At 39.1% G+C, this 13,772-nt stretch overlaps 1 protein-coding gene across 1 annotated transcript in view; it reads left to right on the top strand.

Annotated features, from left to right (window-relative positions):
• Window positions 1-13,772, top strand: part of nsun3 (NOP2/Sun RNA methyltransferase 3) — a 34,648-nt gene that overhangs the window by 12,674 nt on the left and 8,202 nt on the right. The window contains exons 4-5 of the mRNA XM_069889449.1: window positions 8,646-8,800; window positions 12,797-12,918. Of these exons, the coding sequence (XP_069745550.1) occupies window positions 8,646-8,800; window positions 12,797-12,918 (277 nt within the window). The remainder of the gene's footprint in view (window positions 1-8,645; window positions 8,801-12,796; window positions 12,919-13,772) is intronic.

Here is a 13,772-nt window from a genome sequence, read left to right as displayed (position 1 = left end):
TAGTCAAGAGGAAGAAGAAAGCATACATTAGACTTAGGAAACAGGAAAGGCTCATGAGAAGTATATGGTAGCCAGGAAGGAGCTTAAGAAAGGTCTTAGGAGAGCTTGAAGGGGACATGAGAAGGCTTTGGTATGTAGAATTAAAGAGAACCCCCAAGGCTCTAAGTATGTGAAGAACAGAAGGATGTTGAGAATGAAAATGGGGCCGCTAAAGGATAAAGGAGGCAACATGTGCCTAGAGACAAAGGAGGTTGGGGAGGTCCTAAATGAATACTTTGCATCAGTATTCATGAGAAAAGGACCTTGATCAAAATGAGGTCGAAACTGAACACTCTGTGTTGGAAAATGTGGAGATTAAGGAAGAAGTAGTGTTGGATCTTCCTAAAAACATCAAGACTGATAAGTGCCTGGGGCCGGGCGCAATATACTCCAGGCTGCTGTGGGAAGTGAGAGAAGAGATAGCTGGGGCAGTAGCTATGATCTTTGAATCCTCTTTGACCATTGTTTGAGTCCAAATTTGAAAAACTATAAATAAAGTATTCAAAAAAAAGTGTGGATGAAAAGAGGGACCTTGGGGCACAAATCCGTACATTCCTCAAGGACCAGAGATGATATCAAAACAGATGTTTTTAAACTGGATGGGATTGGGATGTGGAATGCACTGAAAAGTCAGCAGAATGGTTCAATTGGTAAAGTGGCAGTTTCAGTCCTTGATGGAGATTGCATATCTTCCTTGTGACCTTCTGGGTTTCTCCCGTTCCCATCTCAAGTGCCAGAGCTACATAGGTTCATAAGTTAATTGGCCACTTCCACATTAAGTGTCAGATTTCTTTGTCAATTTAGACATACAGCGCAGAAACAGGTCATTTTGGCCAGTGAATCCGTGCTGTTCAATTACACTTAATTAACCTACACCCCTGGCATGTTTCAAATGGTGGAAGGAAATCGGAGTCCCCGGGGAAAACCCACGCAGACATGGGAGAATGTACCAACTCCTTATAGACAGCACGGTATTTGAACCCAGATCCAATTACTGGTGCTGTAACGGCATGGCGCCAACCGTGCTTCCCTGTTTAGCTGTTTGTGAGTGATTGTTTCCGAGATGCTTGAGATGCTCCATGATTTCCAGTCTCCCTGGATCTACATTGGTAGAATAAGGATTGCTCACTAAAGACTCTTTTGATGCGGAATTTTAATCTTCTGAGTACTAATTGACATTCCTGTTTTCCTATATAACCATATTCGGAGCGGAAACAGGCCATGTTGGCCTTTCAAGTTCGCACTGGTTCACTGATTTTGTCTACAACAAATGACAGAAGGAAAACATGAGGGGTGGTCACTTTTCTTTACTTAACAGAAATACATCTCAAATATCATTTTTTTTTTAAATCTATCCAATTCACATTTGAACAAATCAATACTAATACCTCAAGAGATTGTGTCCAATATTATATTTGACTTTTAGATTGTGGCTCTTGCTAAAGTTACAATCTACCCAAGTAAACCCATCTTAAAAGTTCATGCAACAGAAGAATTGAAACATTCAATTGCCATATAAAAGATGCAAAAGAAATGGAAATATATTTGTTGCAGCCAGCATGGTCCTTTCCATTTATATTCAATTGGCAGTACATTTGATTGATGCATGTTCTCCCTGCTTTGAAATTTTAATTACAACAATTTGCATCAAAAATCCTTGATATACATTTGAAAATAGCTCATCTTATAGTTAATAGATTGGAAATCTCCATCAGGAGCACGGCACCTGTTAAGTGCTACACTCATTTCTCAGTTCAATTAAAATCCATATCTTTGGTAAACATTATGTTTCTATGAACATACACTGCAACACTATTGCTTTGTGACTGAAGTCAAGAAGTTCTTGGGTCTGGATTAGTGTCAATGAGTCTAATGTCTGTCTGTTCATCCAGTAGCTTGCTGGGGCCTGGTAGAAGCAAATGGACCATTACAATATGCTATACTGAGAATAGCCTTCACTGAGCCCCACTGGAGGTTGTTCTGGAGCTCGTTCTGTGAATTGCAGTTTGAATATTATTGTTTGGTAAAGTGGCGACGTGATGAAATATACTTCAGAATAATCATCCACAGTGCCTCTTGGTAGAATTGAAATCCTTTGCAATCAAAGAAGACCTTGCAGAGAGAATTGTGCTATTCCTGATAACCCGGATTGTGTAGTTGACGGCCATATTATCCCTACAAAATTTCAACTTGGAGCTCTTCTTGGAGATAGTTATGATCATGACCACCTTGAGGGCATGTGAGGTTTCCTCAACATGCTAGGCCAGTGGTTCTCAACCTTTTTCTTTCCACTCACATTCCACTTTAAGTATTCCTTATGCCATAGGTGCTCTGAGATTATTAAGGGATTATTTAAAGTAGTATGTGGATGGAAAGAAAAAAAATTGAAAACCACTAATTGGCTCATTATGTGCACGGTTTCATAACTCCAAAGGAAATGGGCCAATGACAATTTTTCTCAAGCAAAATATTTCAGTAACAATTGGGTCTAGAGCAGTGATTCTCAACCTTCCCTTCCCACTCACGTACCACCTTAAGTAATCCCTTACTAATCACAGAGCACCGATGGCATAGGGAATACTTAAGGTGGTATATGAGTAGAAAGAAAAAAAGTTGAGAACCACTGTTCTATGTCCTCCAGGAAAGAGGGCCTGGAATGCCCTGAGCCTTTTCGGTGTTACAACTCGTAATTGTTGGGTATCTGAATCTGCTGCAGTCCACAAGGGACTGAGGGCTGCTGTGAACAGACAAGGGGAAGTGTGTCTTCAATTAATTATCCTTAAAAATCCTTATTAAGGTATCTAATTGATCCAAATCAGGCATGACTATTATGTTCAGTGTGTCTTTAGATGTACAGATTAATTGGTTAGAAGAAAGTTGGGTTCAAGAGCACTAAGAGGCTGAAAGGCCAAATTTTGTATTCAATTTATTTCTTAAATTATCAGTGCCAAATTAGTGATTGGTCAATAATTAAGATTTCTCATCATTTGTACGTAAATAGACATGTCTTCACATTTTCTAGCATGTCCTGATCGTATCTACTGATGTCTGTAAGGGTTAAAATGACTTACAAACATATTTTTGCAAGAAACCAGCTGGGGAATGTGGTCTACAAATTACACATGTATATCTCCAGAGTAACAGCCTTTAAGCCAAGATCTCTTTTTGCATGATTGAGATAAACCGTTTAGTTTCAAGCTTTGCTTTGTACTTTTTAGAACCAGGGACATAAAGACAGTCCTGATAATTCTTTTTAACCATTCTTTTGAACGTTCTATTGAATGTATTAACATCTTATTGACTGTTTTGTTAATTATTTTAAGTATAGTTTAATTGTTTTATCAAAGTTCTTAACGCATAATGTTCTAATAAATAGTGAAAAACTCAATGCTACTTTAAAATGGACTTTCAAATGAGTCAAAATAACACTGCATTGTAATGGAGGATTTAGACCCTGCTTTTGCTTATGCAAGGCTGAGTATCAGTAACCTACTTTGAGAAGAATGTAAGAATCAGCAGGCAGAAGCTAAATTCCACCGTGGGGCCCAGAGATGCAGTTATCTGACAAAAAGATATCTGGTACCAAGAACGTTTAATCTTCCTGCTTGTTAGCCGGTTGCTGTTTGAGACTGATGGGATTGTTGGTCGCAGACTGTCAGGCGAGACTTGAAGCTAAGTAAACCATTGTATTCAAAGTGATAAGCTAGAATGGGTATTATAAACCATGGTCCCGCTGCTGAAGTTTGAGACTCTGAGGGATGGCAACATCTCTCAGCAAGAAGAAGAACTTCTAGAGTCCAACCAACGTCCTGGTCGGGGGAGGTGGAGAAGCTGCTAAAAGTGTGCGGTCATTGCCTCGCTTTGGCAGTTGGGACCAGTCCAGGCGTTGATAAGTATAATTGGGAAGGGCTTGCATATTGTAGTTTGAAATCAGCTTAAGATTTTGTAACAAAGATTTGTATAAACTGAAGTGCTCTCGGCGTGTATCTCTGTTTTCTTTCGGTAGCTCAAACACAGTGACCAATCTAAAACGAACAAAGTGAGAGGTACAAGTTTACCCAGGACATGCATGCTGTTCAAGCAATTATAAAGGGAGATAGTTGTAATAATGACTCGTGTGTATGAGTGCTGAATCTTTCACACTTGAAAGAGGTCCCAGGAATTAAGACCAATTGGCCTAAAAAATAGTCTAGTGTGAAACAAAAATCTTCTCAACTGCCTTGATCCCTAGTACAATCCCTGGCGTCTGCAAACAGGCAAGTGTAGAACAGGCTAATTGCATTCTGGGATAGAAATTACACAAGTTTTTGCATGAATGTAGGAACATGAAAGAAGAAAAAATTAAAATTAAGTTATAAACTTTGCCATGGGAAAGTAACAGTGGGGAGAGAGAGGGGAAATAAATAGCAATAAATAGCAATAGCGGACAATTTTAAACAGTGTGGAAAAATTGGTAGTGCTCTAGCACACAATTTATAAAGACCAAGGGAAAAAGCGATGGTGGACCTGACTTTGCCTTGTGACAGAGAAACCCCTCCATGAGTGCTCTATGCATGCAGCCATGCATACAACCAGTTCTCTGCTTCTCTTTCCCTCAGTCCTTTTCAAGGTTTATAAAGGTTGGCACAACAACAACAGGGGTGGAAAGGCTCATACTGTGCTGTACATAAAGCTTAATTATTTAATAATTAGGTATGATTAATTTTGTTCAAATATAATACATTGATCAGGATTTAAGACAGTTCCATCATCGCTTGATGTATCATGACATCACCTGTAGAAAGTAGAAGCTCCTTGCAAGTGTGAACACATGCAGTGTCCCAGTTAAGAGTGGTCAATGTGAACAGCAAAAAAGCCATCCCTATTCCCAGGACACTAAATGGCCGATTTAGTGAGACACAAGTATAAAGGGGGCTATAGACTTATTAAGTTCTACAGCATGGAAACGGGCCCTTCACCCCAACTTCTCCATGCCAGCTAAGCCAGTCCCATTTGACTGCATTTTTCCCATATCCCTTTATTCCTTTCCTATCCATGTTCCTGTCTAAATGTCTTTTGGATGTCACAATTACACCATTTCTACCACTTCTTCTGGCAGCTTGTTCTTAAAACCTATCACTCTATGTGAAGATCGATCCCTTTGTGTCTCTTTTAATCTTTCCTCTCTCACTTTAAATCTATGCCCTCAAGTTCAGAATCAGAATTTGTTGTTATGAACATGTCATGAAATTCATTTGTTTTTCGGCAGTGTTATCGTGCAAATATTGCTATAAATTACATTTAAAAATAAATCAGTGCAAAAAGAAGATAAAGTAAGATTCCCTTACCCTGGGAAAAAGCTAGTGACTATTTATGTGATATAAATAGTTCCATTGTTTTATAATCCTCTTGGCTGCATACTCTCTATGCAACCTCTCCTGGTAAATCAAGCCCACCAGTCCTGGTAACATTCTTGTGAATCCTTTCCAGTGTAATAATATTTTCCTATAGCTGCATGCCCAGATCTGCACACAATACTCCCAAGTGCAGTCTCACCAACATCTCGTACAGTTTTAACATGGTCTCCCTGCACCTGTGCTCAAAACTCACAAAGGCTAGCTTGCCAAATGCCAAGGCTTCATCACTCTGTTTGCTCAGGTCTCCGCTTTCATGGAGTCAGGCACCTGTGCCCCCCAAGTCTCTTTATTCAGCAGTTTTTTCCAGGGCCCAAATATTTACCATGTAAGCCCTGTCTAGATTTAACCTACAAACCATCTTGCTCTTGACTCGGTTAAATTCCATCTGCCATTCCTTGACCAACTTTTCCAGTGCATAATAGATCAGCCATTCTCTGTATGAATGGGCCATAGCCCATTTAAGTAAAAGCCTGGTTTTCACCTTGCGTAACATAAATATTTTTGGCTTTTTATGTAGTCCGAATCATGGGTCCTCTACCGGCACCACCTACGGCTCCTAGAACGCTTCCACCAGCGTTGTCTCCGCTCCATCCTCAACATCCATTGGAGCGCTCACACCCCTAACGTCGAGGTACTCGAGATGGCAGAGGTCGACAGCATCGAGTCCACGCTGCTGAAGATCCAGCTGCGCTGGATGGGTCACGTCTCCAGAATGGAGGACCATCGCCTTCCCAAGATCGTATTATATGGCGAGCTCTCCACTGGCCACCGTGACAGAGGTGCACCAAAGAAAAGGTACAAGGACTGCCTAAAGAAATCTCTTGGTGCCTGCCACATTGACCACCGCCAGTGGGCTGATAATGCCTCAAACCGTGCATCTTGGCGCCTCACAGTTTGGCAGGCAGCAGCCTCCTTTGAAGAAGACCGCAGAGCCCACCTCTCTGACAAAAGGCAAAGGAGGAAAAACCCAACACCCAACCCCAACCAACCAATTTTCCCTTGCAACCGCTGCAATCGTGTCTGCCTGTCCCGCATCGGACTGGTCAGCCACAAACGAGCCTGCAGCTGACGTGGACTTTTTACCCCCTCCATAAATCTTCGTCCGCGAAGCCAAGCCAAAGAAAGAAGGAGAGAAGTACTGAAGAAACCAAAACTTGACTTCTTCACAGGGAAGGGGTTTCATAAACTTTGAGCAGAATCCTAAGGGGGGGCCATAGCCAAAATAAAGTTGAGAATGGCTGCTCCAAACCACCCCACTACCTTTATCTTGTTGAGTTAACAATAAGTCAAAGAAAACCATGTTTAAAAGTCACCTCTGGATTTGCATCTTTAGTCACTGCCAATTTATTTCTTAATTATGCCCAACTTAAGGAAGAGCTGTATTTCAAAACAAAGTTGTGGGATCTGCATTTAATTCAATATAATTGAACAACAACTATAAATTATGCTTGTTTTATACAGCAGATTCTTCACAATATAAATTTGTTGACCAAAAAATTACTTTGTAATATTTGTCTACATATGAATATAAATATCAGGGTATTAATATCATTAAATATATTTTTGACGTATTTTTGACATATTTGATCTTTTCTAAACCTTAAATATGGTAGATTCACTATTTTCTTTTAAAATGAATGCTTCAACATAATGCCAGATATTTTCTACTTGAACAGTTAGCTTTAGATAGCATATGCAAATTTAGAATCCATTAGATGGCTCCATTAATTTTCTAATAGACATGACTATTCTAATAGACATTTTCTAATAGACATGACTGCGAATGACTTAAAAGCTCTTTCTTCTAAGTGGATTCAGACTTTTCCAGGTAGATTGTTTTACTGAAATGCTTTTGAACTTTCTATAAATTTTAACATCTCCAACATTAGTAAAACATGAATAGTTGCAGACCAGGTTGTGTAAAGAGACACTTGGAAATGAAGTAGCAGTCGGTTTATTTAGGAAGTCTAACATTGAATCAACGTTGTCAGGAGTGCATTAGACCTCCGACAATTTTTATTTTTATTTCAGGCATACGGTCATTAAAGGCAATTAAATCTAAGTTTTTAAAAAATTTTTATTTGTTAAAGAATTTGATATGTTTCTTAAAACAAAAGAATAAGAATCTCTTTTAATCAGAGTTTTAATGTTTCCCATACTAACCTGCAAGAATGAGAACATGGTTTGCAGGGTCATATTTACTCTGTAGAGAATCTCAAAAAAAAAGAGGTCCCTTTCTGAGAAAGCATGTGTATCAAGGCAGGCAAACACTTGAAGGATCAGAGGACCCACAGCATATGAAGAAAAACTTTGAATTCTCTTCCCATTCTTGAACCTCATTTGAAAATGGAAGGCAGCTGAACCTTGGGATGGTGTAAACATTGAAATTTAAAATACCAGTAGCTGGGTGCTGGGCAGAGGTGGGTGAACAGGTAGTTTCCTTTTGTTTTATAGTGACATCGAGGTGGTCGAATAACATTTAAGACAATTTGACATTTAAAAAAAGCAATTGTGATACATTATGATGCTAGATTGAGTATCTGATTCTAATATTTGGCTTGTGGTGAAGTCTTTTATTATGCAGAGAAACAATTAAAATCAGCTACCCAATAGAACTTTTCAAACTCTTTAACAAATGAAAATAAAATGCAGTTTCATATGGTGCCTTTTGTAGTTGTGTGATGCTTTAAGTACAAATAAAGCCTCGTCATTGTTGTGGGAAAGCGCTGCAATCTATTTAGTCATTAAAAACTATGATGGGCTGAATTTGGGTGAACAATCAGGTATTCTGTATGGCAGTGTTAGATAAGGGATTAAATATCATTCAGGGAGATTTCACACTTGTCTATTAATAGAGCGTGGAATTTTTTTGCATTTACCTAAGAACACAGATGGATTTTTGGTTTAAAGTCTTTGATAGGGCAGCATTGCAGCAAAGTATAGCCTGATTAAATATTATGCCAGTTGAGGAATTCCAGAACAGGTGACATTTCTCCTGAACATCTAAAATTTGAGTGTATGAAGCTTTGGTGCAAATTCACCATTTCATCTGGGAAGAGGATGAATGCCATTTGATTGTGGGGGAACTCTTTTGTGTTTCAACAAAAATGGGCAGAAAACAATATTGTAATCTACAAGAATTGTTTTCTTGATTCACAGCAAGATGTTTGCAGCTGTACAATCTCAGATTTGTTTCTCTTTATTTAATAGGTAATTTATATTGCAATGAACATGACATTTTGCGTCACAAGTGGCTGAAGGAAACACTTGAGTCTTTTGTACCTAGAGACCTGAGGGGGTTAGTTTCTGTGACCAACAAGGATGGAAGAAATGTTGGTCCACAACAGCCCCAAGTGTTTAACAAGGTGAGTCTGTATTTTTATTGTGCTTCATTGGGCCATACTGAAAAACTGAGTATCAAATCTTCCCATTCCTGCGCAGTTGAGATGGGTTTATGCCCAAGGGCCAGACAGCACTGAAATGATTTTTGTGTTTGGCTGTGATATAGAGTGCAGGTGATACAAAGGTAACAAAAATTATAGAAAAACCTGATCAAGTATGAACGTGGAAAGAAAGATTTATTAAGTGCTCTGCATTTAAGTGGTAATGTGAGCCGACCATAACTATTGTCAAGTTCTGATTATCAAGAGACGATCATTACTGTCAATGTGGAGGGAAAAGTCCTTCTTAATAAAATAACTCCCTTTCTGAATGTCCAAAGTCCTTCATAATAACACATGTCCATGCATTCTGAATTTTTCTTATAATTGCCTTTTTCTGTGGCATTCTGGCAATCTAGAACTCCTTTAAATTCCCAATGTATCTTCAGTAGTGGCTCCATCATTTGGAATTTATTGTCATGAACAAGTCATGAAATTCAATGTTTTGTGGCAGCGTCATAGTGTAAACGTTCATATTATAACCATTTTTTTGACGTTACTATTAAAATAAGTAAAAATAATAGTGAAGGAATCTGATGGCAGAGGGGAAGAAGCCATCCTTGTGCTGTTGAGTGCTCGTCTTTAGGCTCCTGTACCTTTTTCCCGATGGTAGCATGACCTGGATAGTGGGGGTCTTTGAGGATAGAGGCTGCTTTTTTATGAAACCGCCTCATGTAGGTGTCCTCGATGGAGTGAAGTCTGGTGCCTGTGATGTTGCAGGCCAAATTAACAATGCTTGGGAGTTTATTCTTGTCCTGAGAGTTGGCACCTCTATACCAGGCAGTGATGCAGCCAGGCCGAATGCTTTCCACTGTACACCTGTACAAGTTTTCAAGAATTTTCAGAGACATACTGAATTCCCTCAGATATCTCACAAACTATAACCGCTGGCGAGCCTTCTTTGTGATTGCATCAATGTGAAGGCTCCAGGACAGATCCTCGGATATGTCGACACCCAGGAATTTGAAGTTCTTGACCCTCTCCACTACTAAGCCCTCAATGAGGACTGTGTTGTGTTCCCCTGACTTCTTTCTGAAGTCCACAATCATCTCCTTGGCTTTGCTGATATTGAGTGCAAAGTTTCTCTTGTTACACCATTCAACAAGGTGATCTATCTCCCTCCTGTATGCTTCCTCATTGCCATTCTCTGACAACTGTGGTGTGGTGTCATCAGCCAACTTGTAGAAAGCATTGGAATTGTGCCTGGCCACACAGTCATGGGAGTATAACGAATAGAGCAGTGGGCTAAGCACGCATCCTTGGGGTGTGCCTGTGTTGATAATCAGTGAGGAGGAGACTTTGTTTCCAATTCATACTGATTGTGGTCTTCTGATGAGAAAGTCAAGTTGCAGAGTGGGGTACAGAAGCCTAGAGTGTGTAGCTTCTTGACCAGCACTGAGGGAATAATAGTATTGAAGGCCGAGCTGTAGTAGATGAAGAGCAGTCGTATGTATGTATTGCTGTTTTTGAGGTGATCCAGAGTTGTGTGGAGTTCCAGCCAGCGATATTGCATCTGCTGTGGAGAGATAGTGATGCTAGGCAAATTGCTTAGGTACGTGTTAATTCTGGGCTTGTCCAGCATTTCATCACAGTAGAAGTTAGTGCTACTGGGTGTAGTCCTTGAGACAGCTCACACTTCTTGGATACTGGGATGATTGAAGCCCTTTGGAAGCAGGTGGGAACTTCTGATTGTTGCAATGTGAGGTTCAAAATGTCTGATCATTGATGTCTTATAATATTTGATAATTGATATCTTATTTGGGACTGAAGTCAGTTATTTTGGATTTGGGTGGCATTCTGCCATCATTCATCAATGGTACAATACTACATCTTTGCCCATTTGTAAATAGTGATTGGTTCTGTTTTCCCTTGAAAGAGGGAACATAGTTTCATGATAATAGGCAAGTAATTTAAAGCTGAGGTATCTAGAAATTTATTTTTGCAGAAGGTAGTGAATGCTTGGAATTTCTACTCCAGAGAATTGGGGAGTTGGATTGGTTTAACTATTTAAAGTGAAGGAAGATACAATATTGAATAATCAGGAGATTCATGGCTGTGGAAATTTGACACCAAGGAGTTGAGGCCTGGGGTAGATTGGCTCTAATCATGTTACAGAATTTAAGCAACTGGCAGCCTCAAGCAGCCAACAAAAATATCGAGGAAAATAAATAGGTAAAAAAATATGCATTTAAAATTGGTGTGCCTTGCTGTTAGTTTGTCAATCACACATCGTGCAATCTCAAGCAACTGGAAAGTACATTTATCCCACATCCACCAATCCCCATAGGTGCTGGATACCAAGGGATTTACTGTAATTGATGCTATGGGCTTGAGAGGTTGGGTTGTCTACTGTATATGCATAATAGTCAATTTCCCTGGGCCAAAAATCGCATGTTTTCCGTATGACGTGCAAAAGTCGACCCCCCTGCCCCCGTCATTTTTGGCCCTGCCCACCACTGGATCTCCCAACACCTCAACGACAGACTGCTACCCACCCAACAGAGCTCCCGACGTCCCAGCCACAGTCTTTCTCCTTGGTTCTGGCTGTCCACCCACCCAAGCTCCCAACGTCCCGGCCCTGGCCATCCACCCATCTGAGCTCCTGACTCCCTAAATGGACTTAACACCTTGTCCCAGCCATCCGAGCTCCCGACACTTCGAACGATTCTGTTAATTGCTGTGGTCAAAAGGATGACCCATGAAAAAGTCTACCACCTCCCCCCACCCCCCAAATTTTATCTAAAAAAAAGTCCAAAAAATTTGACTATTATGTGATACTTATATTGTGCTGTTGAATTTTGGAACATCCATGTACTACTGACACCAACCACATGGGGGTGCTATGGTGTTAGATTCAACAAAATGAAAGAAATGGTCCATATCATTTTGCAAATATATTGTTTTTATACCTTTGTGCTTTGGACAAGGATAATCAGACCAAGCACAAGTATATTTCAGTTGGTTGCCATCTTAATGTAGTTTCGATGACAATAGTATAGTGTAATTTATTTTCAATAATAATATTAACCATTTTAGTTTTTTCAGATTTCTTCCCTATTATTTGTAAATTACAATTAAATTTCATTATATCTATGAATCTGCATGGCCATAGAACTCATTAGCTGGATGCAAACACTGTAAACCTTTCCTCCCGATATCTTTTTTCAAATCTGCTATTTATGTTTTAACTAACTCCTACTGGATACTGGACTTTTATCTCCATTGATACATTGAGCCTGGCACTGTCAGAAATTGTATTTTGCAATATATGTAAACCTTAGAAATAGTACCTGTGGTGTTTAGGATCTTGTACTGTTGCCAATCTTGTGTTATTGCTAGGCAAATAACATTTCCACAATTTTCTCAAGATAGAGTCAACATGTCAACAACTGCAAGTCCAAGATTAACTAAATAAGGAGTTTCCCCAATTGTCACAAATAGCTTTTACAATTCATTGGAGTTACAGTGAAAGTATTTTTTTTACTCTCCTTTGGTCAGCACTACTTGTAAAGTTGCTCCCTGACTAGTCAATTTTTGACAAATCTCTACCCTAGGACATCTGAGAGTACAAATAATTTCATAATTCAAGAATTCACTTTCTCTAGCCTTTTTCAGCTCAAGTAGAAATAGCTGTTTAATTGTATTTTCATTTCATGTTTTGTGATGTTTATAGAGTGGAATGTGATACTCTTTCTGCTGCATATTATTTTGCAAAATGATGACAAGTTCCTTGTCACATTATTAGCTATTCTTTAAAGCTTTGAGTTACGATTTAATTTTTATTTGGGTAAACAGTGCCGATAATTTGGCTGGATAAGTTATCTTCCTGTTCCTCAGCCTGTGACGAGATGGCCACTTTGAATAAAATAACTGTCACCTGGACATGCACACTTTTTACATAACCTTATTGGGTTTTTTTAGGTCCTTGTGGATGTCCCATGTTCAAATGACAGAAGTTGGTTATTCTCTTCTGATGTCCTTAAGGCTTGCAAAAGGATTGTACATACACCTAATCTACCTGTTTTGCAGAAGCAATTACTGAGGTATGAGGAGTAAAATCTCAAAGTGCATCTGTTCATTTTTGACATTTTAAATGGAATAATTGTTCCATAGTTTGACCACTTAATTGAAGTATTGGACACAATCTCTTGAGGTATTAGTATTGATTTGTTCAAATGTGAATTGGATAGATTTTAAAAAAATGATATTTGAGATGTGTTTCTGTTAAGTAAAGAAAAGTGACCACCCCTCATGTTTTCTTTCTGACATTTGTTGTAGACAAAATCAGTGAACCAGTGCGGACTCGAAAGGCCAGCATGGCCTGTTTCCGCTCCGTAAATGGTTATATGGTTATATGTTTTGATTAATTATTAATTGGGCAACAACTCCACTTTCATGTTCAATGTAACTGCTAAGATGATAGGTGAACTACATGAATAGTCTTCATTTCATTTAACTACTCCTAGTAAATCAGAAGCTTATCTTAACCTTAATTAAAAGCTTGCTACAAGAGGCTCTGTTCTTTCATTTGCTTTAAGTTTATCTGCCATTTTGTGTGTGGCATTTATTATTTAACAATGATATTTGTCTTGAAAAAAAAATGCTTGGAGTCATACAGCAACAATGAACAGTTAACGTTTCAGGTGGTCATTATTGGGAATGAGAGAAGAACAAGTTAGTTTTCAGTAGGAGAGAAGAACAAAGAGAATATATCTGAAGTGAATCCATGTATGTAAATACATGTAATGACAAGCATGTTGTACTGTGTCTACTGTGTAGTCATTGATGTGGCAGTGGGTGTTCCCCATCCAGGCAGACCACGTAAATAGAAAATGGAATAACTGAGCCAGAATGGTGACATGCAGAAACAGCCATTTCTGAAGGATAATTAAAAGTT

Source organism: Narcine bancroftii, chromosome 7 (assembly GCF_036971445.1).
Source record: "Narcine bancroftii isolate sNarBan1 chromosome 7, sNarBan1.hap1, whole genome shotgun sequence".
In the NCBI taxonomy this organism is placed as follows: Eukaryota; Metazoa; Chordata; class Chondrichthyes; order Torpediniformes; family Narcinidae; genus Narcine; species Narcine bancroftii.
The sequence above is the reverse complement of the archived record's forward strand: the minus strand, read 5'-3'. Positions and strand labels throughout refer to the sequence as shown.